The 25,920-nt window shown below is 41.7% G+C and overlaps 1 protein-coding gene across 19 annotated transcripts in view; it reads left to right on the top strand.

Moving 5' to 3' along the window:
• C2CD5 (C2 calcium dependent domain containing 5) overlaps positions 1–25,920 on the top strand; it is a 669,580-nt gene that overhangs the window by 261,488 nt on the left and 382,172 nt on the right. For all 19 annotated transcript variants that reach the window (XM_069228566.1, XM_069228562.1, XM_069228551.1 and 16 more), the window contains 3 exons: positions 2,027–2,218; positions 15,283–15,469; positions 19,386–19,550. In XM_069228566.1, coding sequence (XP_069084667.1) covers positions 2,027–2,218; positions 15,283–15,469; positions 19,386–19,550 — 544 coding nt within the window. The remainder of the gene's footprint in view (positions 1–2,026; positions 2,219–15,282; positions 15,470–19,385; positions 19,551–25,920) is intronic.

Here is a 25,920-nt window from a genome sequence, read left to right as displayed (position 1 = left end):
GTAAAGGTCCTCACGGGCAGCACAACCGGTATGTGGCATTACAGCAAGCAAGGTGAAGTTGGGTCCTGGATCCTGTGCAGAAGGCACTATGTGGAAGTAGCTGGACCACCAGAACATATTGCTGTCCACCAATCACCCAGCAGGGTCTCGGAATGCTAGAATGGACAAGCTGACAAGGCATTGTCTGTGGATCACAAGTGGCGTCTTCATCCCGAGGTGGTGCAGGACATTTTTGATTAGTGGTGTATGCCTTGGCAGGATCTTTTGGTCACCGTTGAGAAAACGCAGTATCAAAAGTTTTGCGTGATGGTGTTTTTTCACCAAGGCACTTGCTGATATAGATGCATTCCGGCTGGAATAGAAGTGAGGGCCTCTGTACACTTTATGCTGATACCTCTCCTGCCTCAAGTTATTTGGAATATCAGGACTAACTGGGCATAAGCCATTCTTATTGCCTTTACTGGTTTAGGAAATTGTGGTAACTCCTGAACCTGAGTATTTGTCCTTTGTTCAGGCTTCCACTTTGGGAGTACCTCCTTTCTCGTGAATAGGCCAGAGTACTACATCCACGTTTCCACAACTTACATTCTCAAGAGTGGAGATTGAGTTGCGTCAGGTAAATGCATCTGATTCGTTGACTGAGGTGGTTGATGTCATCCTTGAGGTTAGGTACTAATTCACAAAGTGAATTTACACTGAGTGATGGGATACGGTTGTTGCTTGGTGCGGTACTTGAAAAGCTGACATTTTACAACCAGACTTTCTGATGTTCTGTTGTTCTTTTATTATCCTAGCAAACACAGGCTATATTTACTCAGGGCCTAATTTCAGTCACAAGATTCTCTACTTGGTGATGCATATGACCCTTCTTCTGTGCAGTAATTTTAATTTTCAGAAACCTCATAACGAAGGGTGCCTGACGTAGACTCTGCTCTGGGCCCCTGTTGTCATTGGCCACCCATTCTCTGCCCTAAAAAGTGTGACTTATAGGATGTTTGGAGAGCTTTGTATGTGCAATTATCTATGGGCTTTGAAAAACAGCTGATCACGTGCTTCGTGTAACGTAGACTTGTCCGGTGTACGAGGTTGTTGCCTCCTTTGCTTGTCTGCATTCGAGCGCTTGATTGAAAACAAAGAGAACTTGACCCTTAGTCGGGATCAGCATGACCCCGGTTTAATGATAAACGTAACTCGACCTTTTATTAACCCAAACACACTGTCCCCACCCCCTTTCATTTTGTATCTAAAACAAATTGCGATTTATCTCCCGTGTTAGAGAAATACTGTGTTTACAGTTTAGATGAGTGAAGCACCAACAAAAACGCGTTTGAGGATGTCAGATTATATCATTTAAACGTAGTAAAATAATTGAGGCCCATATGTACTAACGCATTTTCTCATAGACACAGCACGGGGAAACCCCTTTGATTTCTCAGGCTCTTCGTTCTTTTTGCTAGTTAGTAATGTACATAGAATCGGTGGATTTTTTTCACCGAGACTTAGAATAGGCATTAAACCTTAAAATCCTGTAAAATTGTCAAACGGCTAAATCTTAGAGAGAGGTGTTCCAGGATTGTTTAAGGATTGAATTTATATTTTGGAAAAGGGAAGTGTGGATTACCAGGAGTGTGTTTTGTGGATTTGCACAATAAAGTCAATTTACAAGCATGAAGTTTTACAACGAGCTACTGACAGGTAAACTGGTGGAAGGAGACGGATAACACGACACGCATTTAAAGTTAGGCTGGTGCCGAATAGATTACATTGGAGGCGAGCTCATTGTTCCAGTGTTTGCCCAGGAACTGTCGATCGATTTTTGCATCACATTGTGCATTTCTACGGGCTCAAAGCTGCAGTCGCGCTACGGTGCTAAGCACTGCGACTGTTCTTCTCTGAAACTGCTTTTATTTTTCACAGCTTTAAGTATGTTGAAAGTTACAAAACCCCTACTTGCAAATGGCCTTAATTTAACATGACGAAAATAAGTTCTATTCTCTCCTAACAGTTTCTTGTTCCCTGTTTTTAGACTTGATGAACCTTCACCTCCGGCTTGTGGGTTTTGTCACATACCTTATGATGAACTCAACATGCCATTCCCTGCACATCTCACGTTCTGTTATAGCTGCCGGAAGCAGAAGGTTCCCGACGTTCTGTTCACGACAATAGATCTCCCGGCAGATGCAGCCGTTTCTGGGAAAGGTTGTCTTATTCAAGCCAGGTATCAGTTTGAAAATTCCTTTTATTCTGTTTATGCCGCGCCATTCTTGTGTAGTTAACCTAGTGCAGAATACTAAATTGTTTCTAGAAGAATATAACATAAACGATAAAATGCTATTTTGATTTCCTAAGCGCTTTGCCTGTACTCAGTTGTGTACAGCACAATATTAATCAATGAAATATAATATAATTTGCTCACCACACTGACTCTTGTACTGGAAGTTCTTAGTCCCCTTTATTCCAGACTCGTTTGACGTCCAGGCCAGAACACGGCGATAATTTTGATCATCACAAAACAACCTAATATGCAGATCACCATTAAGAATATTGCAGGATTAGGACGATGTAGGCAGGTGGGTCATCAGGAGGAAATGGGTCTAATAATCACCAGTGCAAAGTCCATGCCTAAGTAGCTCGTACTGACTGGTTTGTTCAGTAAGTCGTCTTCTGGACGTGAGGGAAGATTTCAAAGCATCGACGTCTGAGCAGGAACAGGAGCACCAACCATAACAAGCAAGATCCACAACCACAGAATGCTTACGGACAGAAGAGTTATAGTCTGACAGTCTCTGCACCAGCGCCAAAAGGTTGAAGAGTAGAGTGTCTATGATGCTGCTAGTACACCAGACAGAAATCAGGAGGATAGAAGAAAAAGATGCCACCAAAGACAGAGAGGAACTCGGCCAACAGCCTTGCCAGTTGTGTATCTGAAGGTCAAGAGAACACTCCTGAAATACGTCCGGTGCACTAGGAACAGCATGGTTAGCCAGTTACTCAACAATCATGAACCGTAGTTTTAGAAACCAGAGTAGGTTCCTTTGCATCAGTAAAGAATGCCCACTTAGTCCCCAGCAGAGTCCCCCGACTTCTAGGTCGTCCAGCCAGGTTTAAAACACTGGCATCAGAGAGGAACTTGGGTAGTTTCTGCCTTTCTGTCAAACCCCTAGGTAAAAGCCTTCCTCCCCACCCCCAATATTTCATTCAGTAAAAGGGGCGGTCTGCTACTTGCCTCCGACATTATCTATCCATATGCGCTGAATAACAGTGGAGATGTATTTGAGAAGAACAGATTGGGCATCCTGGGGAGACCCACAATACACAAGGGGTAGAATTACTTTTGCCAAATGTAAATACAAACAGTATTTCAAATTTATGTGGGAGAAACAATAACAGGAGCAGCAGAAGTATGGGTAACCAAAGTCTACTACAGAAGTACACAAGCCTCCAGCTTCCGAGACCAGAAAGACAAAGGTGCTTTAGAGGAAACCTCCTTTCCAGATTTAACTTTTCATTTATTGTAGAACGCATCAGATACCTTGAAAGTAAGAACTTCTTAAAACCTCAACCAGGATCCTTGCTTTCTGGAGGCAGGGCAAAATGCTTTGTGTGTATATTTCGAAGATAAGATCCACAATGTCTTGTTATGTCTCTGTAAGCAGCACTGTAGAGTTCAGCCAAAATTTCCAAGGCCTTACTAAAACCTAATTTGCTGACATAATCCAGGTAATTGTAATTGTATTTATATAGTGCCTACTACCCCTGACGAGGCGTCAAAGTGCTTTTCAGTGAGTAGCACGCTACTCCAGAACCCAAGAGAATTAGTGACGGATTAGTATAGGGGAAATATGAGTACAGTATTAGTATTATTATGAGTTAATTTGAGCAGAGGATATGTGAGTTTGTTAGTTGGATTGACTAGAGTAATGTAGGGATAGAGGAGGGAAGAATCCAGAAGTGTTAATTGGGAGTTTATAATAATAGGATGAGGCTTGGGATGATTACAGGAGAGACGGAGGAGGGAAGAGTTAGGAGCCATGGCATCCTGTCTTATCATGGTATAGCCAACAACAGCAAAAATAGGAGAATTAGCATTATTAATGCTGAAGAAAAGACTTCACTACATACTGTGTTGCCGTTGCACAGTCAATTAAGCATTTGCAAAGTTCATAAGTGTGGCATTGGCTGCCAGTTGTTTCTCTTTGACAATATTTGTTATTTTTTGTTATGGTATCTGTAAACTTTATTTTTTGGTGAACTGCTGGCCCCTCACCGAATTAAAAAAAAAAAAAAAAAAAAAAAAAAAAAAAAAGCAGGCTAAAAGCAAAAAACAAATTTGTCTCAAAAAGAAAAAAAAAATGCCATAGTAGTCCCTGATAGTGAAGGGAACTACTTTGCGGATGTGCTCTTTACGAAAAGTGCTCTTTGCGAAAGAGAGCATGCTGCCACTCAAATTGAAGTCAGCCAGTGGCTGAAGTGGGCTGCCCTATTTTCCCCATAATGCATGCTTTATTGACTGGAAGAAAAATTTGGATGACAAGGGGAGACCAAGTATATTTTACATATACCTATAGTCAAATCAAAATAACTTGATTTGGTTTTAAGAAAAAACATGAAAGTGCCAAAAATTATTTATTTCCTAATCACAGAATTACTAAAAACTTTAAAAATCACAAACATTAATCAATGATTGTTTAAAATGCTACAAAATCATTAGGCATACATCAAATCAGTTTTAAAATCATCATAACAGACGATACAAGTTCACTGCTTCAGTACATAAATTCTCCTTTAAAAATCATGCATAAACGCAGAATACACATACAGACTGCTGAATCAATAATGAAATTACCAAGAACGTTGCATTTAAAAAAAGAATCAACACCTGTACAAATATGGTTGACATTAAGGCTTATTAACATATGTACAATGCCTTATGCATTTTCAAGACGGGAAGAAGGAACTACCTTGTATATATGATATAACAGCAAAAGAACACAAAATGAGGGGATCTGTTATCACAGGGGCTTACATCTATATCTGTTATCCCATACTGACCTAACAGGAAGCACAGTACATTTCTAATAGATCTAAGTCTGAATTTCATCAACATCCCCTGATTCCAAAAATTGGGTGTCGACAGCAAATATGCTTCCAGGCCATTTGTAGTGGATAATAAAAGATATTGTTGAATATAGGGTTTTATGTAACTTCCACCTCTGCCCTCTACCTTCTGCTTTCTTCATAAAAACAGGTTTCATCCAAATATATTGGATTTCCTAATACAATTAGGATCTTCAAATACAGCGGGTGTACACAACCTTACAAAACTTGATTTCATGTAAGCGAGCCAAGAGATATATCTTCTCTGGTCTCACTCCAAACAGTATTGAATTAAGTGATTTGTTTAGTGACACCTCCGGAGTACTTTAAATTTGCAAAGTTTAAGCAGAGAGAAACCTGATATTTTCAGCATACCTCAGCCCATGCTCCTCATCGCACACAAAATACAGACAACAAGGTGACTGAAATAGTAACCCGCGACAGAAACAGTTTTCTTCCGTCTGAAGGCAAGCTACCTTAGAATAATCCCACATCCCAACACCATAGTTGCTACAGGTATACATTAGGTAATATATATTTCCAAAAAAAGGTGAAATGGGTTCCCCCCCTTCCAGCAGTATAAGTTAAGAAACAGCGCAAATCAACTGAGTATATTTGTGTCACCTAGCAATGATATTGCTATTTCATATTCTAGATGAATCAAAATTTACCTGCAAATAGGGGAAGCATCTCATCGCTGACAAAACATGTCTATTGCAGTTAATGGGTCTCGCAATAAGCCTCTTACCACTCCAAATCATAAGATGGGACTTACTATAATTAATATCCATCTCCAGATTAGTCATTAAAAGTAGCAAAAAATATAGAAGCCACTTAAGGCTCAAAGAAGTTGGAGCTAATAAAATGGCATCATCTACGTAAAGTAGGGCAAGTCATTGAAGCCTGTCAATCGGACGGAAATCCTGTCCACTTTGGGCCAAATGAGCATTGAGGTTATTAATGTACAGGATAACATTTATAGATGCAAAAATACATCCCTAACGTAAGTGACAAGCTTGAATTTCTCTAGTTTCCCAGGCAATCCCACACCTTCAACAGAAAGGAGAGAGATTCTGATCATATTTCACAATGGCTGATGTGGTTCTTGTTGTGGCTACCCATTACCAAAACTAAAAAAATAATATCTCTAGAGATCCCGCTATTAGTTTCTCCCAGGACAGCTTTCAAAGACGAGCCGTCCTGCACCTTGAACCAAGGGATGAAAAGAGTAAAAGCACACCGCTGCCATTAGAACCACTCAGTCTAGAATCTGCACTATTTTTCATGATCTTAGAGTATGGTGCCTCTCTGACCTCTGGGGCTTCTTCTTAAAATACTCTCCTATAATGAATCATGTGGATTTGGTTTCTAATGTTTATTGATTGGTTAATTTGCATTGATCTTGGTTTCACATTATGCAATCTTAGTGGACCCCTTAACAATTGAACTGCCCAATCAAACCAAAAGATTACATTCATGACCTATCTCAGTTCTGTCGACATTGCCGATTTCATTCAAACAAACAATTGTGATGTGTGTGTGTGTGTGTGTATATATATCCACTTCTGCCGTTAGCTTATTTCCCTCTTAGTGACTGAGTGATGGCATACTACCCTTGCACATGTCCACATCCACTTAAAGTAGTCCACTTCAGTGCGAGGAATAGTGCAAACCAATTTTTCCTTGTGAACATGTGATTCAGAGGTGATAGCTTGTGTTTTTTGCTTTTGGAAATATGGATCTCTTTCACAGGTTTCTTTTTTCACTTTTAGCTGATAACTAAAAAGACTCTAAACGTCCAGTGGTGCTTTGGAATGTGTAACTACTATGGATTTGAATGGTAGTCTTCAAAATGGCAGCCTATTGAAAGCGAGGCTTGAAATGCCGTAAAGTGTGGCAACATGTTCGGCTTTTTATTTCCCAAAATATAGTCTTCTTTCATGATTTAACTTTCAGGGCTTTCAAACAGGTTAATCAGCATCACATTGGACTCATAGAATATGTTTAATGTTAAACTTTCAATATTTCGGCCATCACATGTGAGGCTGAATGCTCTGTGGACACGTGGTCTCACTCAGTATAGGCACAGATTGTGGCATGTTTATATGTTTCCCATTAATATGTGCATATTGCAGAGAGCACTGGCAATACACGCTGCTTACTTTTCATTTTTTGTTTCTTAATTACCTTTTGTACCTTTACCTAACAATAATTAACTTAACACTTCATACTCTGGCAGAACTACTTTGATATTAGAACAATCAAAGAGGAAGTGGAGCCACTGACACCTCTTCTAGCCCGGTAATCCTTAGGATTTATTAAAAGGACTCTCGCCAACTAGAGTGTCCGCTAGTAGCATGCTTCATCGAGTCCTCACCCAGAACACCTAGTGTGTCTGAGTGGACTTAACTTCTCAGGGGAGGGAGCTCTTCTGCAGGGAATTTCCAGTGAGATCTGTGTTAGGCAAATACAATTAGCTGTAGTAGCCAGAAAAAAGTATATTTATTAAGTCTCAGCTGGTACTAGGGTAAGGTTAAAAGCATGTGAGGTATTGATAGATGAAAAAAGTAAGGAACTCCCAACATCATCTGTAATAGTGGTGTACATGTTTCAGCCACCTCAGCCCTTACCAGGGCTCATGGTTTTCCTCAGGACCTCAGACGTGCAGGTATCTAGTTAAAATACTATGTGTGTTTGCTATTTGCGATTTATATGCTGTTTAAGTGGGAGAAAATGCATAAAAAACAACACAAATGTATGCACTCCTAGGGATTCAAAATGTATTACCTGGTACCCTAATGAATGGCCCTAAAAGGGGCACCGTCCCTATAGCCATAAATTCATCAAGGGTTTCCCCCCGCTGGCGCACTTCATGGATTCCCATGTTAGATGAGGCATCACAGTGGTTCCACTTCCTTTTTGGTTTTTCTGTATACATTTGGAAGTTGAGTGGTCCCACTCTATATAGTTTTAACTTGCCACTTTTTTGATAATTCAGTATTTTTTATATTAGGTTTACCTCCTTGCAACACGGCATCTGCACCTTCAGAATACATCATGCAAATGCAATTCAATCAATCATTAGTTTTATAAAGCTTGGCTTATCACCCCAGGAGGTGTGCTGGAGGTAGTTGCTGCAAGCTGAGAGCTATTCCTCGAAGAGCAATGATCTGAGCTTTCTCCTGAAGTCAGTTAGGGTGTGCGTGGTCCGCAGGTCAGGATGGAGGTCGTTCGTTGTTTTAAAATAAGGCGAGACAACGGTGACTATTTTTATTATTTTAATTCATTATTTTACTATTTCATTATTGTAGTTCTGGGTGTGTGAACATATATCAACTGTGCGCTTTGAGATTGATCTTATGTTTCCCAGTTGTTAGGTAAATACATGAATAGTTAAAACTATAAAGCTGTAGGAGTAGTAACACTAGCTATACGTGGGCATTGAGGATTAAGTGGGAAAAGAAGTTACAATCGATCACCACCACCTCCAATTTTTTTATTTATTTTTATTTTTACAAAATCCAGGACATTCTCTGATGCCATGGGAAGTTTGGAGAGAGGCATTTTCGAAGTACTTGGAGGCCGTGGGGGGTGATGCATTTAATTCTAAACGGAAGTTAGCAATTTTAAAGCATTGTTTGGACATTGAAGGGAAGGGAGCGCTAAAAATTCTACCCATACCGAGTGATACTAATAATGAAGATGACGAATCTTCAGGGTCAAATGAAGTACTAGAAGATGAGTACAGAAATGTAATGAAAGCTTTAGAAAATTATTTTGGAAGGAAAACAAGCATAGTAGTTGGCAACGTACGTTTTTTTTAAAGGGCACAGCAGCCCAGGGAAAGCATGGAACAGTACATATATCTTTTGAGAACACTAACAAGCATGTGCAAGTTTAAAGATTTACAAGAAGAGATTGTGAGGGATCGATTTATTAACAGAACAAATTCCATAAAGATTCAAGAGAAGCTTTTAAGATTAAAAAACCCATTGCTTGACAAAACTATAATGATACCTTGGCGTATGGAGAATACTGCTAGATATGTAAAGGAATTGAATGAAAGACCAGCAAAAGATAAGTTAAAATCTGATGATGTTCATTTGGTACAGAAAAGGTCAAGGTCATCAGGGTCTATGAAAGAAAATGGTGACACCAGGCATTCAAACAAAGGGCACCCTGGTAAACTCCAATGTTATTGACGTGGAAGCACCAGGCATGTGGCTGAATCTGACTTGTGTCCTGAAATTAAAGCCAGGTGTTTTAAACGCACTAGGAATCACCATTTCTTCAGAATGTGTAAACAGGAAGCACGTAGTTACAACAGAAAAGTGAACGCAGTACATGAAGCAGGATGTAGTGTGCGTTCAAATTTTAATGGGAATTCATCAGGCGAAAGCGAAGTAGAAATACTGGATGTGAATGACTGTGATCAAGATGATTACACTGTTGGGAATGTCAAAGGTGATTATAAACCTCCAGAGTGCTGGGTAAATGTAAATTGTAAGGGGATGCATATGTGGGCAGATTCCTGTTCTCCATACACCATTATTAACTGGGCAATGTGGGATGGAACGCCAGGGGCTGATCTTGTCACTCCTGATGTACAACCGAAAGGTTACTGTGGGGTTGAAATATCTTTGTTAGGTGTATTTGAGGCCAATTTGGAGTATAAAAGACGCACAGCAAAGACGAAGGTGTATGTAGTTGAAAAAGGAAAAGCAGTCTTGGGATCTTTCGTTATAGTTTTGTCAAGCAATGGGTTTTTAAACCCTAAAGGCTTCTCTTGAATCTTTGTGCAATTTATTCTATGACATAGAATCGTCTAGTTGGGGTTACATTAACTATAATAGAACATAACATATCCCCCTTTTCACATACACAAAGAAAATTTTACAAATGCACTTTTGAAAATAATTTACAAAACATTAAATGAATGATAGATAATATGCCATTGATAGCATAGCTGCAACATGCGAAAACTGTATATAACAAATAGAACACGTTTCTTCATGAATATTTTATTTAAGGCTCCTGACAGATTAAAAACTAGCTTGGCCCAAGATCTCTGGCATTCACCTCTGTGCTTAAGTTGGCCAAAATGGAAACAGTGACTGTACTACACAAAATCCCCAAACCAACTTAATGAGTAGGTCAGAGGATTAGATGGTATTAATTGACCACATAAAACCTGACTGCGGCAATCAGACTTCACTGCATGTAATAAATAGCACATATTCAAGCTCTTAGGAAATAGCATGCAGATGAGGGTGACTGTTGCACCTAAATCTGCATGTTAAGGTAAATACCGTACCATAAAGTTTTCTCCTGATAACTTCCTACAATTTTGACCTGTTGAACTTTAATGAAGGTTAAAGTATTTAATGCACTCATTAACTACCGGAGTAATCACCACAAAACTCTGAATTCTGATCCCTGCCCAAACAGGGTTTTGCCAGTTATCAGGAAATAAACTGGGGCTTTAAAATAGATCTAAGATGTTACATGTGAAATTAGAATTTAAGCAGTTGGGGTAACTGAGCTCTTGGTAACCATTCCTTGGGTCTCCTTTGGTGGTGTTTGGTTCCCTTTCTCCTGCCGGCCCAGGGCATTCAAAGATTAAATTGTGACGGTGATGAAGGAAGAAGTGAAAGAAGCCTTTGCTGAATGAATTACAGCAGGAGTGTCAGTTTGGTTGCAGACCTGGACGTTGTGGTGCTGCTCCCTCTTTTACTGATAAAATAACTTAACCTGGTGCTATCCTCTTGGGCTCTCCATAAGTAAAGATGCTGAGTGTACTGTGCTGATTGCAACAAGCAAAAGGGATTAGCAATTGTGTGCTGTATTTATACTTTTCACCATTGAGTTTCTAAGCAAGCCAAGCTCAAATGTCGAATGAGATAGCACGGAAAGGTGGCAGGGTGACAAGCTACCTAGGACCTGCGCAGGATCAGACTATGATGATTTCCTGTCAGTCCCGCCATACGACGGCAGGCTGTGGAACAGCAGTGACATGAGGGGCAACTTATATTTTCATTTTTGCTTAGCCTGGGAAGTTTCTACCTTACAGTGTATGCTGGTCCATGATGTGACTGGACTTACTTGGTTGTTTGAGTTTGTCTGTTGGTTGTTCTAAAAATATCTGATTGTTGATATTGTAGAAAGATGAAAAAGGTAAATTTAGATTGGACAATAATTTTTTTTTTTTTTTTTTTACTTTTAATGGTGATGCTTGCAGTGTCAGTGGAGTATCTAGTTTAGAATTTTGTTGTGCAGGGAGTCTCTTTACAGCAGCTGTAAAGATGCTCATGTTCACTGATACCAGTGCTAGGGGTAAGGAGACATATATTGAGAGGAGATTGGAAGCCCTGCAGAAATAACAGTGAGTTGGAGGTTCAGAAGGCCACATAGGAGCAACCTTGCAGTTAAGGCACGGAGTAAGCTCCAAGGACACCTCATGGAGCTTAAAGAGTCTTCTCTCTCTCTTGTGCATTCTGTAATTGTACACAAAGATGAAGAGTCTAGGGGATGCAGCAGAGGGCCTGATCTCTCCATCCTGGTACACCTTCCAAAGGAGAAGCTTCAAAAGTGGTTGTATCTGGATTCCTGGAGTCTTAATGACCTGCATAAGATTCTTCCAGGAGGGCCTGTGTGCTATTGTGTGGTTGGTCATGGAGACTGCCTATAATGAGTTAATCTGGGTAGTCCAAGGGAAAGGACACCACGTTGGTAGAACTCTAAAAAGCTGCAAAGAATTATGCGTGTTGAGAGTGGGACTACAGAGGAAACGAGTCTCCTTTCGAGGTAATCGGTTCCTCCTCTTCCTAGACCAGCAGAAAAGGCAGAAACTAGAACAGGTAAGGCTGTTCTTTCTAGTTCTAAGTGTTAAATCATCAGTTCTGTACCTGATCGGGCTGAGGGTGGTGTGAGTGAAGAACGCCCGCATTATTTAGGAGGTGGATGCATCGTTAGTCTTCTTGCAGAGTATTTGTTAGGATGTTGATCTGAATTTTACCTCAAGTGAGGCATCACTTTGTTTGGTTTCCCTCTGTTCCTGTCACCTACATGCTCTGTCTGATGTATTAATGCCTTAGTTCTTTGCAGTGGTGTTTGTTGACCTTAATACTGGTCTCTTACTTTTTGGAAAGTATTGGTGTTCTGTGACTTTGAGGTGGCTGATATGCTAGTTGCTATCCCCCACCTCTTCTTCCACATGCTTTTTTTTCTGCAGCCATTTTTTCCCATTTTTCTGCGAATTTTTTTTTTAGCTGTATTTTGGCTGATTTCTTGGTCTCTTCCAGGGGAACCCACAAACTCTGGGAACCTTTAGAATCCCTAGGATGTTGGAACAAAAGGACGCAAATTTGGCATGTATAGCTTGTGCGGACAAAAAGTTATGAAGGCCTAAGCGGGAACTACCCGAAATAGCCAAAAAAGGGCTCAGCACTGTGGACGAAAAGGCCCAGCAGCTAAGGGGTTAATCAAAACCAAAACCTTCTACTCCACTGTACTCTATGCCAATTTACTCTGCATCACTTCACTGTACGCCACTGTACTCTACTCTTCAACACTCTACTCTATGCCACTACACTCTGTGCCACTCTACTCTACACCATTGCACTCTACATTACTTTTCTTTGCACCACTCTACACCAATTTACTCTGTGCCACACTGCTAGACACCAATGCACTCTGACACTCTGTTCTGCAACACTGCACTCTGCCCCACTCTGCTCTGCCCCACTCTACTGCTCTCTATGCCACCACACCACACTACGCCACTCCAGTCTAGGCCACTACACTCTACGCCACTTTGTTCTATGCTTCTCAACTCTACACCACTCAACTCGATCAGTGCACTCCCCAGTCTACTGTGCACTATTTTCCACTACACTACTCCATTCTAGACCAGCCACTCTACTCTGCACCACTCTGCTCTACGCCACTCCACTTTGCAACACTGCCCTTTATGCCACTACATTCTAATTCAGTGTATTCTACGCCACTAATCTATGCCACTCCACTCTACACTGCAGCACTCAACTCTACACCACTGCACTCAGCAACACTTTACTCAAAACCAATGCACTCTAGCCCAACTACTCTGCACCACTGTACTCTATGCCAGCATACTCTACTCTGTAACGCTGCACGCCACTGCACCACTCTACACCACTGAATGCTGCACCATTCTACACCAATGCTCTGTATTCCACTGCTCTCTACACCACTCCTCTCAGCACCACTCTACTCTGCATCATTGCACTCTACGCTAATGCACTCTACGCCAATTCACTATACAACACTACACTCAACACCACTCTAACATAAGCCACTGCACCACTCAACTAACTCTATGCCACTTCATGCCACTACATTCTACACCACTTTACTCTGCATCACTCCACTCTAATTTATTCTGCACCACTGCACTCAACACCAGTGCACTTAACACCTCTGTATTCTGTGGGACTGCACGCTACCCTGCACCACTCCACTTTACGCCACTCCACTCTACTCTGAAAGTCTACTCTGTGCCACTCCGCTCTAAGCCATTGCACTCTACGCCACTGCAATCTACTCTACGCCACTCCACTCAACTGTATTCTACGCCATTGCACTCTACACCAATGCGCTCTACACCACTTTACTCAAAACCAATGCAATATACGCCACTGCACTCTACACCAGTCTACTCTGCACCACTGTACTTTACGCAACTTCCCTCTATGCCACTCTACTCCACTTTACTCTGACACTACATTCCACCAATCCCCACTCTGTGGGTCTCTACTGCATTAAACTCTTCTCCACTTTGACCCTCTGCTCCACTCTATGCCTTTCCACTTCACTCTGCGCCACTCTGACACTACCCCACTCTACAATGCTGTGATGTATGTAGTTCTGTTGTGTGTGTGTGTGTAGTTGTGTTGGTTGTTGTGGTTGTGTTGTGTATGGGTGCAGCGTTATCAGTGTGTTTATGTTGTGTTATGAATGACAATGTGTATTTTCGGCATGTACATGTTGTGGTGGAATGGCAATGGATAAGTGTGTATGTGGTGTGTTGTGTGTGATGTAGGGGGATACATATGGCAAAGGTAGAGTGTGTGTGTGTGTTTGTGTGTGAGAGAGACTTACCTCTATTCCGTTGCCACTGCCATTGTCCGATGTCCAGTGGGTCCAGCGATGTCCTCCCTCTGTCAGCAAACCGCTGCCAGTACGCCTGTGGGACTGCAACATTTAATTATGGCGGGCAGAACAGCGTCAACTTCTCGGGTCTGCTGCCACAGCGGTTTGGCGGTAACCCTGCCAAGGTCTAAATCTAGAATATGGTCCCACTCTGATTTCGGTCATATGGTCTGGTTTACTAATCCCCATATATAATCACACCATTGTGTCAAAAAGTGATGTGAGGATGCATTTTACACTAAAATGTAGCAGTAAGTGATGGACTTGCATTTTGCTTAATTACATGTAATTTCATGTTATTTTCCCGTGATCTGGCATCATTATACAGAAGCAAATCACTCAAATTTCACTCACCTCTAGTTTATCATCATTGCTTTACAAATAAGGCCTCTTAGGCTGTTACAACCCTGTAAACTACTAAACTCACTGTACTGGATATGAGTGTTTTGTAAATTAATGAATTGCACTATTTCTCTTTTCAAGTGGTGAAATTATGTGGACAACTAAGTACCTGTTACATGATTTTTTATAAAAATCTAAATGTACTGTAGGTTACTGTTGTACTTGAGTCAGCCCTGGTACAATACCATTTTATTTTAATACAGATAGGAGTTCTATATTTTCCTCACCATACAGTACAGTATATACAGTGAGTAGTTGTGTTCTTTGGGGTGAATGGGGAATAAACGTATACGTCTGGTCCTTCTGTCCTCACACAGCGAAACCACCCTAATCAAGGCTACATTCATTGGTTGACTGACTGTACCCCGTTTGACTTCTCATAGAAATTACACCCATAATATTAGTTTTTGGATTTTTGTTGTGTGATTTTTATGGCCATAGAGTCGCAATAACACATGCTGGATTAATTTATGAAACAAGACATATGCCTGCACATGTTGTCTTTATCACCTGACTTCTTTTTTTTTTTTTAAATAAATGCCGTCTTAAGGTGCACCGTGGGATTTTTCTAAAGAAAATGTTTTCCCTCAATAGGTTATGTCGCTTGAAAAAGAAAGCACAAGCAGAAGCAAACGCCACAGCCATCAGCAACCTACTTCCTTTTATGGAGTATGAGCTACACACTCAGCTAATGAATAAATTGAAGCTAAAAGCTATGAATGCTCTGTTTGGACTGCGGGTGCAGATCACCGTCGGTGAAACTATGCTAATGGGTTTGGCTGTACGTAACTAATTATCCATACATCCTTTCTGATTGTAGCTTTTTTTCTTTTCCACATGTTCACGTTTCTGTTTTTTAAGAGGCTGGAACTTCTAGAAAAGTGTGCTATTGATGTCTACTGAGGTTTGACCAATGATCACTTTGCACAATAATAATTTAGTAACAAATTACGTTCATAAAACACATAAAGCATACATAATGTATTTAAATTGGCTACTTAGTTTAGCTAAAAAAAACGAGTGACTAACTAGAAGATGCAGAATGGAATCCACCTTTTTGAATGATTTGTCATCTGTGATGAAAAAAATCGAACTTCTGTTTATGCTTTGATTGACCAGTTGCATTTGTTTTATTGAAAGGCAGCGACAGAAGTTTTGAATAATGCCCGTCGATCTTGTTCCTTTAAAGGTTAATCAGATAATCACCTTATTAAATTATTGATGTGAATTTTATTGCATCCCACAAGTTCTAAAAGGTGATTGACAGTCTAAACCACGCAAGCGTAATATTTTTTATTTTCTATTTTCCCATAATAATCTGCCTAATAAGTATCTGCCCTTGTACTTGCCCCTTCCTTACACAATTCTGTTAATTATCAGTTCCTATTGTAACAGTCTGTAAAACAACAATTGTGTTAAAGATTCACTATCATCATCGTATTGTATTTCTGGCAAATGCTTCTAACCGCAGATTCTTCACCTTTTGAATCCTTCCATATGCAAGAAAAGATCTGGACACTTTACAACTGTTCTTGCATACCGGCAGCTGGCACCATCGAACTCTGTGTCGACTTCAGCACCTCTGTATGTGAGGACACAGAGTCACATAATGGCCTCCGTTGTACGCTGATATCTGTGTATCTACGCATCCTCTGATGTAGATCTGAAGCTCTGGAACTTGAGTCAGTTTATACCTATTTCCAAATTCAGAAAAACGTGTGCTAAGGAAATATTTCCCCAAAGACTACAGACTTCAATCCATGCCTCAACTGCTGCAGACAGATGTTGTTACAGACCACTTAATGCCTGTCTTTGGTGCCTTTGCCCCAGGCATGATTTATATTCATAAGACAGATGCTGCCTGCTGCATCAATAGGCCCATCAGGGAGTGTAAAATTAAAAACTGCGTCATAGAATATAAAAAGAAGGAAGTGTAGTCCCATCTCAAGTACAGGGCGGTCTCTTGCGGTCCCCTGTCCTGGTGTTACTTACTTTCTTTAGGTTAGTCTAAAACGAAATCAAGAGAGAAGTTGCTGCGAAAGCATAAGTGGGGTTTGAACCCTTCCTGGCGCTCCTGCTCTAGGGAGAGATCACGAAGCAGGTATGTCAAAGCCCAGACTCCATGCGCATCTTGAGACTTTTACCTGATCCCGGTTCTGGAGCTTATGTGCCCCAAGTTTTCCTGGCAGATGTCAATGCAGCGCAAATTGAAACCTGTAACAGGTCATCCTGCATTGTTTAGAGTGGTTACATTCCTTCTGGTGTGCTTTCGGGCCCCATGTATGCATTGGGGGCTAATGGTGGCATCCCGCTGGTGGATCCTTCCGTGGCACTGTCAGATCTTGCCTGGCCCTCTGCCAGCACCAGGCCATGCCTCGACTACTTACTTGTAGGCTCCAGTGGTGACTCCTACTCTGACGCCTAAAAGGATGGAGACAAAAAGGCCTGTCTTAGACGTCAGGCCCCTGAATGCCTTTCTGCAGAAGGGCAGGTTCAAAATGCTGACGCTGGCCCAGATTCTTTCACATGTGGATCCTTGAGACTTAATGGTGTCTGTAGACTTGAAGGATACATACTTTCATATGCTGAACCTGCAGTCCACAGGTGTTACTTCCACTTCATGGTCGGGGTTGACTATTACCAATTCACCATTTAACCAATTTGTGGTCCATTTTTCTTTTCCCAGCATCTCTAAAATGACAGAGAAGCTGATAAGCTTACAGTTATCACAGTTTACGAAAGTTAGCAACCTACTCTAGAGGACTCAGTCTGGCTTTCGCCCTGGTTACAGCACAGAATTTGCCCTTCTGGAAGTGGCTGAATTCACCAAAATGGATCTTGATCGGGGACATTCTGCGGTTGGGGTCCTACTGAACTCATAAGTATGTTTGACACCATGTCCGTTTTCATTCTATTGGAGCGGTTAGGGAATATAGGGGTTTAAGGCCCAACACAATAGTGTCATCATTCTTTTCTATCAGACCGAACAGTCTGTCAATCTCAATCTCTTAGTCTTGATCTCTAAACCAAGGAGGCATGATGTCTCTCAGGGCTCTGCTTTGAGCCCTCCACTGTTAAATATGTATATGGCATTGCTTGCGAAGATTGTGGAGTTGTGGTGGTCTCAATTTGGGCTCATATACAGGTGATAAGTTAATGCTTTTCTTCCAGCAGATTAGTGGAGGGATTCTAGAGACATTTAAATGATGTCTCATAGCTGTAGTAGACTGAAAGAAAAAGAGCTGATTAAAGATGAACTCTGATAAATATTTGAGATACTGGTGGCCAGCGGCATTGGGATCCCTAAAGAAAATGCTACATCTGGTCCCAGACCACACCGGGAAAATTATTGTTTCAGTGCTCTGTAGTTGGGTCTGACAGTATACTTGATTCGTAAGATGCAGCTAGGCTGATTTTGAATATCCTTCACCGACAATCCGTTTAATCTTTTTTTGAAAAGTCTATACTGACTGTTAGTGGAACAGTGTATTGTTCACTTTAAGTCCTTAGTCACAACCTATGTGAATGTTTGTCAAAAGGGCCTCCTGTATCTTAGAGACAGGCTCACGCGTTGTCAGCGTACAGGATCGCTGTGCTCTGCAAATCTTTAATTATTGCAAATCCCTAGAGTACGCAGATCTAGAAAAGGTGGACACTCCTTCTTACTCTTAGCAGCAAAGCTTGGAACAGGCTCCCTATTACACCAAGAAAAATGCCTTCAGAAAAATGCTAAAAGCCTTCCTATTTATTGTTAATTGCTCAGAATGACTATATTCCTTACTGGAGCTCCAGGGCACCTCTGTTGAGGCTGCTGTCGCTTAATGCAAATCATATTTCATTCATGCTGATAGTCCCCGAATAGGCCCGGAGAGTGTGGTACTGTGACTTGTTGGACCTGAGCATATAACCTCTACTTAACTGCACTCAAGCTTTCACAATTTATCCCTCCATGCTTGGAGATTGAACGGAACCAGATGAGTAGGTTTAATTTGTGGCTGGAAGTTGTGGATTTGATCTTGACGGCTCGCTGCCCTTCCACTAAGTGTGTCTGTCCTGGCCATTTGTGGCCTGGTATGAGGACCAGCAGATTTCCCCTCTTCAGGGGAAGTTTACTGATGTAGCCATGTTTGTTCTGTCTTTCGCAAGGGAAGGTTTTGTTTTAGGCGCTGTCAAGGGCTGCCTTTTAGCTCTGTGGACATTTCTGTGTTTTCCTAATCAGTACAGTTTTCTCAGATCACCAGTTGTGATGTGTGTTTTGAAAGGACTTACTTATGTTTCCCCTTTCTTTTTTTTAATGTCGTGAGACATAATTGCCTTTCAGTTGTTAATTGCTCCACAGCTGAGGACATGGAAAATACACTGATAAGCTGAAATCCGTACGCAGGGGTGGTGTGTGGCTCTGTGTTGTCACATCTAGAGGCAGTGTGGAGTCTGTGAAAGTGCCTGTGCCCCAGCATGTTGCATCATCAAAGCTTCTAAATCTACTCTGGCACCTAGAATGATTCAAAAGATGAGGAATCCGTATTTCGATTATCAACCTGAAAGAGGGTTACCAAGGTCATCAGGCAGGCATAAGATTAGAACCCTAAAATCTTCAGGGTTGTTTACAGTTATGACATTGGTACTTCCCTTTAATAATGTTTTGAATACTTTTCACTTAATTGTTATTGGAATTTATTTGTTTATTTCTGTTTTAGTCTGCTACAGCTGTATATTTGACTGCATTACCGGCTCCTGGTGGTATCCAAATAGCTGGCAAGACTCCAAATGATGGCTCTTATGAACAGCACATTTCTCATATGCAGAAAAAAATCAATGATACAATTGCTAAAAACAAGGAACTATATGAGATTAACCCACCTGTAAGTAAAATGTCACATTTATGCACAGAGATCAAAAACTGAAACCGTCTGTCTTGCATATGAGTTTATGTTTGTGTCTCTGTGCCCTGTTCTCAGAAATCTCTTTATAGAGCTAGAATTGACTCAAAGACCCAAGTTTGCAGATTGAGGTACAGCAGGACTGTGCAAACCGAGTAGCCTGAAGCAAAACTCACCATCCAGAACCTGTAGGAAGCAGGCTCTTTATATAGTGGGCCAAAAAGGAGGTGCACTGTCCAGAGTCAAGGCAAACCCCACAGGAACTACAGAGGCACAAATTACCCACTAAATGCTCTCTTTTGTGGTATTGTGGGCAAGCAGTCATGCATATCAGAGAGTAGTGCTAAACATGCAATGCACACACATAGGCAGTAAGTGAGACACACACTCAATAGAGAAATCTGACACTAATTTATAAAAATTACACATACTTATATTTAAATCAAATACCGCGATCAAAAGAATCAGGTGAGTTCATTTTGAGATATAGATTTGAAGAGTTCACAAAAGTTGACATGCGCATTTTTTTTAGCTGAAATGGTAATCTGTTGGAGACAAAACATACACGGCAAACAGGTACTTCACATCAACTTACATGACCAATCTTCTGGACTTAAGGTGAGTACAGGACAAGGTCCTAGGTGACACCAACAAGTAACCTTGGGCAGCACTGGGGCGGCAGAGTGCAGTGGTGCAATTCAGAGCTGGATCCCCCTTGTAAGTCAGTGGGCATCTGTCTGGTCACAAAGATGTTGCAGGGGTGGACTGAGAGTCCATTCGGGGCAAACCACCAAGTGGGGTTCAAGCGGGTTGCGATGCTTCTCCTGTTGTCTTCGGTCTGTGGCGTCCGGGTGCCGAGGTGTCTTGGACTGTCTGGTTTCTGTCACCGCTGGCGGATGCGGTAGAGGGGTCCTGCAGAAAGAGGCTGCAGGCATAGACTGGGGGTCCAGTCCGACCAAACTAACAAGTGGGCTCAGGTCTCACGAGTCCCAGGGACGTAGGGACACCAGTGGTCCTCTTCTCCTCATTGCGGGGCATCTGGGTGCAGAGGTGCAGTGGACCATCTGATCTCTGTCACCAGAGGTGGTTGTGGTGGGGGGCTGCAGAAAGAGACTGCGGATGCCGTTGGGAAGTCCACAGTGGGGAAACTCAAGGTGGGTTTTGTCTGTCATCCTGGGAACCACCCTGTCACAGATGGCCCACTTCAGTTTGGGCTAGGAGACTCAGGTGTAGTGGTGCTGTCTGGCATCGGGTTTTGGCAGTCTTTAGTCCTCACAGTTCTTTCTTGGGTTGTTGGCAGAGGCAGGGAAGCAGCCTCTGCTACAAGGGAGTTCTTCTTGGCAATTTGCGAAGCACTGGCAGCCCTCCTAGTTTCTTGGAGGCTGCAGTGGCAGGACAGGTCAGTTGCTGCACAAGGGTCGGTTGCAGGAGGCAGGCTGGTAGGGTTGGCACCCAGTTTGTCGTGCACCTCGGTTCTCGGGTCAGCAGTCTTCCTTGTCTACTCCATCTTTTGTATCCAGGGAAGACCTTTCCTTGTATCAGGGAGTCCCATAAATACTCAATTTAGGGGGCGTTTAGAAGGAGTGAGTACTTACCCGTGGGGTCACTATGTCGTCTAGAGAACCCTAAGGTTGTGGTCACGTCAGGCTAGTCACCCTAGAGGTATGTCCCACCTGGCAGTGCAACACACCTCCTGCATGGCTAATTTTCCCGCTTGTCCAGGTGCCAAATGGGTCCTGGGGCAGGGTATTTGGCATCTCCCTTCTGAGGGAAGCCAGATCTGCATACCATAGGCAGTGGGGTCCTTTGTGACCTCCTTCCTTGGATTGCCAATTTGCAGGACATCCTGTAGGGAGGGGTGTTGACAACCCTGCCAGAGCAGGCTTGGTTTCTGACCTCTTGAGAGTAAAGGCTCTCACCCTTGGGGGAGTCAGAAATCCATCTATTGATGTCAGGCTTGCTAGAACTAGTCAGTAAACACACCAGCAGTTTGTCGGTTTTCAGAGGGCACCTCTAAGCTGCTGTCTGGGGGCATGTAATAATAAATCCATCACTGGAATCAGTGAGGGCTTAATAATAAGAGATGTTTGATACCAATCATCCCTAGTTTGATCGAAGCCATCATGTAGCTGGGTGACACGTACTGACCAGTGTCCAGCACATGTACTCAAAATGGCTTCCCTGTTCACTTACTATGTCTAAGAATCGACAAAGACATAATGGATATATCTGCTGGTGCAGATATTTCCCCACATGTAATATAATGCACCCTGCCTTACAGGGGCAAAAATATCCACTCAACCACTCCAATTGGCAAGTCTTATTTGATAAGGTCCAGTTATTTTTAATACTTACTTGTCCCTTCTGGTGAGCAGTTGAAAAGTGGAGGGGCAAAAAAAGATGCCTTTTAATCTTGTTCTTATGTCGCATTTGTTCACAGAGAGAGGTCAAAAGTCAGTTTTTCTCACAATTAATGTTCCTTCTGACAGCATAGTTCATACTTTGGAAGGTGAACTGTGTGAGGTTGAATGTAAAATAAAAGGCTATAGGGTGTAGGTTTTTCCTAACACACAACATTTAAATGACTGTCAACTGTGCAAACATTTCAAAATATATTTCAGTAGTTGCGAAAGCCCTTTTTTATATTTCTGTGTGATGAAAAAAATATTTGAATAGGATGAAAACAAACCAGAATACTTTACATGTTGATATGCAAAGGATATGCTTTCGGAAACCCAATTTTCAGAGATTGTTAATACACTATATAGTTTTATCAGTAAAGCTGCAAGTTAGTGGAGTGGCTTTTGGACATTTCTTGGAAAGTTACTCTGTGTAGATGACAATATGTTACCATATCATGGTTTATAATATATTTATTAAAATGGAGTGTTTAATCAAACTGAGAAACACTCCTGCCCTGATGGCAATGTTGTTAGTAAACTAAAAGAAGTCCTAGGTTATGTGGGCTAGACCTCATGGGTATGTGGGCTAGATTCTTGTGATGCATGCAGCAAACTTTAGTCTACTCAATCAAACAAAATAGTTTTTTTTTGTACTGCAGCTCACATATTGCTGTGTGCTGAGCTCACACATTTGAAGGTGCAATCATATATGAGAATTAAGAAAAAGGCGACTCTGTAAACTATTTGCCTAGGATCACACAATTTGAGACCCGTTAACGGGTCAAGTACATTACAGTTAGGTCAAGTAGATTATTTAAGTTAATCGACCTGTAGGTCTATTAACATTTTCATGATTTTTTTAGCCCTGCTTTAGCGGTGTAAGGCCGGCTTGTAGGGGTGACTTAGAAATATTACATGGCATGTTTAGGGAACATGGCACACAGGCTGGGTTGTGTTTTCACGTTTTGGAGCATCTTGTCACGCAGCCTGCAGTGGCAGTCTGTATAAGGTTGGAACTGGGTCCACAAGCACAATATGCGCTACCAGGACCCCCTATAATACCTATGCCCTGGGTATCAGAGGTGGCACTCACTAGGGGCATACATAGGTGCTACAATACTGGCCACTTGGGAATCAAGTGACCAGGGGTCTTGTTTTAGGGGAGTGAACACTAGCACTGGGGAACTGGTTAGCAGGAACCCAGTGCACTTCAAAGATGCATAAAAAAAGGTGAAAAAGTGGGGGGCTACTGTAACTGAAACCCAGCTCCCTACAGAACTCTTTCTGCATAGTCAGTGGCTATAACCTGTTTTCTCTCGGAAACAGGATAAATGCTCTGATGTAGTTGGAAGTCATGCATTGCACCCTGAGATCAAAAGCGGTATCCAGGTAATTCACTTGATAAAGATTTTCATTCTCTCCTTACGGTCTGTTGTTTAATGCCTATTTGAATAGATGATATATTAGACTATTATGGCAATATATTGTAGTTCTTTTCCTAAAAGTCCTCCTTGCACATTGTCAAGAAGGAAAGTGAGAAAATAAGAAAGTGTTTCTTCCTAATAGCATTTCTGAAAAGGAGGAGAAAAAACTATGAGAAATGATCCTCCCCACCAAAGGGGGAGAGGTCGGGGGTGGGGGGTTCCTACAGCACTGGAGCTTCTCACACACTAACAGGGCCTCTAGGCCTCTTTTTAAACAGCGCCCGCAACCACTCAATGTCTTCCTCTCATTTTCCACACTCAGGGCACTTTTACTTGTCTTGCACATTCATCTTGCCCCTTTCCATATGATGAGTCGATGTAGTGAGGTAAGTTAATGGTGGAGAAGTCCCTGTCAACTATAATACAGATTTGATAATATTAATAAAATGTATTTGATTAATTATGTAGGGTTGAATTATTCCCCTTCATTTTAACTATACCAAATTGAGATGTGAATAAAGATTTTTGTTCCTCCGTAAGATATTTTTAAGTGTCATATCTCTGTTTGAGAGGCAATAAGCATAGCCACTTCGCCACCATTTTTTGGACCCTTGTCACATCTATTCATCAAAGGCCCTCGAGTGCTGAACAGCATAAGAGCTCCCCTGTTGATCAAGGTTGTAGCCCACACAAGTTTGCTGTTTTGGGCTTTAAGAAGTGCGCTATGATGAAGTATGCCACCAAAAGGTGGTTGATGGCTACAGTCTTCCACACTTTCCTATGACAACATCACAACTTCACTAGTTATTATTCTCGCTGAGTGTTTTGTGTACACAACTCACAGGGGTGAATTGTTAGCTCTCACACAATAATGGTAATTCTTGGCAACTTGTGTGCGTTCATCGGGTGATGGCCATTACCTACTCTGCTAAAATCCTAGCCTTGCCATAGTGATAGTAATTCTGTTCCATGTTTGGCCATTCATTGTATGATTTTTCAGTATTGGTATCTTTCATAGATTCACATGCTTGAATCATTCCCCCGTCGTCGAAGTGGGAGTCCCACAGTACCATAGAAAGCAATAGTCAATGATCAACATAGAAGTTAATATTAGAAAACATTCACTTTAACAGTTTAATAATTTATCCTCATCATTCAAAAAGTAGCAAAGTTTAGCCAATCAGGTGGCAGGACCCTCTAGAATGCTCACCACAGACGCTTCTTTGCCTCAGATGTTTTTACTGCACGCCCTCTGATGGGAGTCTCCCGGAGCTCTGCTCAGTTTACTGCAGTTTATTGTAATTTGACAAAGAATTCACTTCAGGACAATACTAGGATCTACTCATACATATCCTGACTACACAACCATGTCAGAAACAGCAGAGAAAGGATTGTTCAGGCCATGAGGTTCATGTGGAAAGAAGAGGCTGCACTCGGAGGATCCACACAAGGAGTACATCTTCTGCCTACATCCTGACCACAAGGCTAAAGACAGTAAGATATGCCACACTTTTTCTCAAAAGATATTAAAGGACAGGGAGGGAAGATTACTGATTTGACTTCAAAAGTTAAAATCCAAGGAAATTCCTCTTTCTGAGGAGGTCAGTTATGATTCCTTGAAGACTGAAAAACCGTGTAAGAAGGATAGGTCTCATGAGAGAGTGCCTGCAAGGTCACTTAAAAAGGTAATGAAGAGGACTCACCATGAGTCATTAGGGCATTCAGAAAACTCAGAGGAGCGTCCACATTCATCAAAAAAGGAAAAAATCTCCTCAGAAAAAATTCAATCTGAACCTACTACTCCCTCACTAAAGGAGGCATATTTGAAGAAATCATCCAGATCTCTACTGTGGATGATGAAGCCTCTAAAAACTGTTTCCAGATCACCATTTGAATGCTCATTGACTACGACACTTTCGATGACATTCTCATTCACAACAGCGTTGACAGTCACCACTACTATAACAAGGTTGACCTTCACATCTGCGGCATCACCTATGATTATCTCATTATCTTTGTTGGCCTCACAAACGATAAAAACTGTGAAAATCCTCTTGTTTACGGCACCATCGACTAAGACAATGACTACATTGACATAGATATCAGCAACAAGAACACGGCTGATGACAGCCCTTTTGACGAGAACGCTGTCTACGACAACTTCACCAATGGAAACCTTGTTGGGGACAGTACCAACAATAACATCGTTGTCAAACACCATTGATGCCATTAACAATAATTTCCATAAGAGGAAAATCACCTGTAGAGACCTTGTTACCTGGGCACGTCACCAAGTAATGTTTTGCCTTTTCCACCTCCACATCTACTTGATAACGATGATTGAGGATGAAGGTCCTTTTGGCGCAGCAAATAGTCCTCTGTAGCTACATATAAAGTGTCAAAAGGATGATGAAGAGGAGGACCAATATTATGGGGAGCAATATTATGCCTCCGGGGAACAACAAGAGCAATATGAAGATCAATATTCAAGTTAAAGTCACCAAGAGCAGCTAGAAGAATCAGTAC

Source organism: Pleurodeles waltl, chromosome 4_1 (genome assembly GCF_031143425.1).
Source record: "Pleurodeles waltl isolate 20211129_DDA chromosome 4_1, aPleWal1.hap1.20221129, whole genome shotgun sequence".
Classification (NCBI taxonomy): Eukaryota; Metazoa; Chordata; class Amphibia; order Caudata; family Salamandridae; genus Pleurodeles; species Pleurodeles waltl.
The sequence above is the reverse complement of the archived record's forward strand: the minus strand, read 5'-3'. Positions and strand labels throughout refer to the sequence as shown.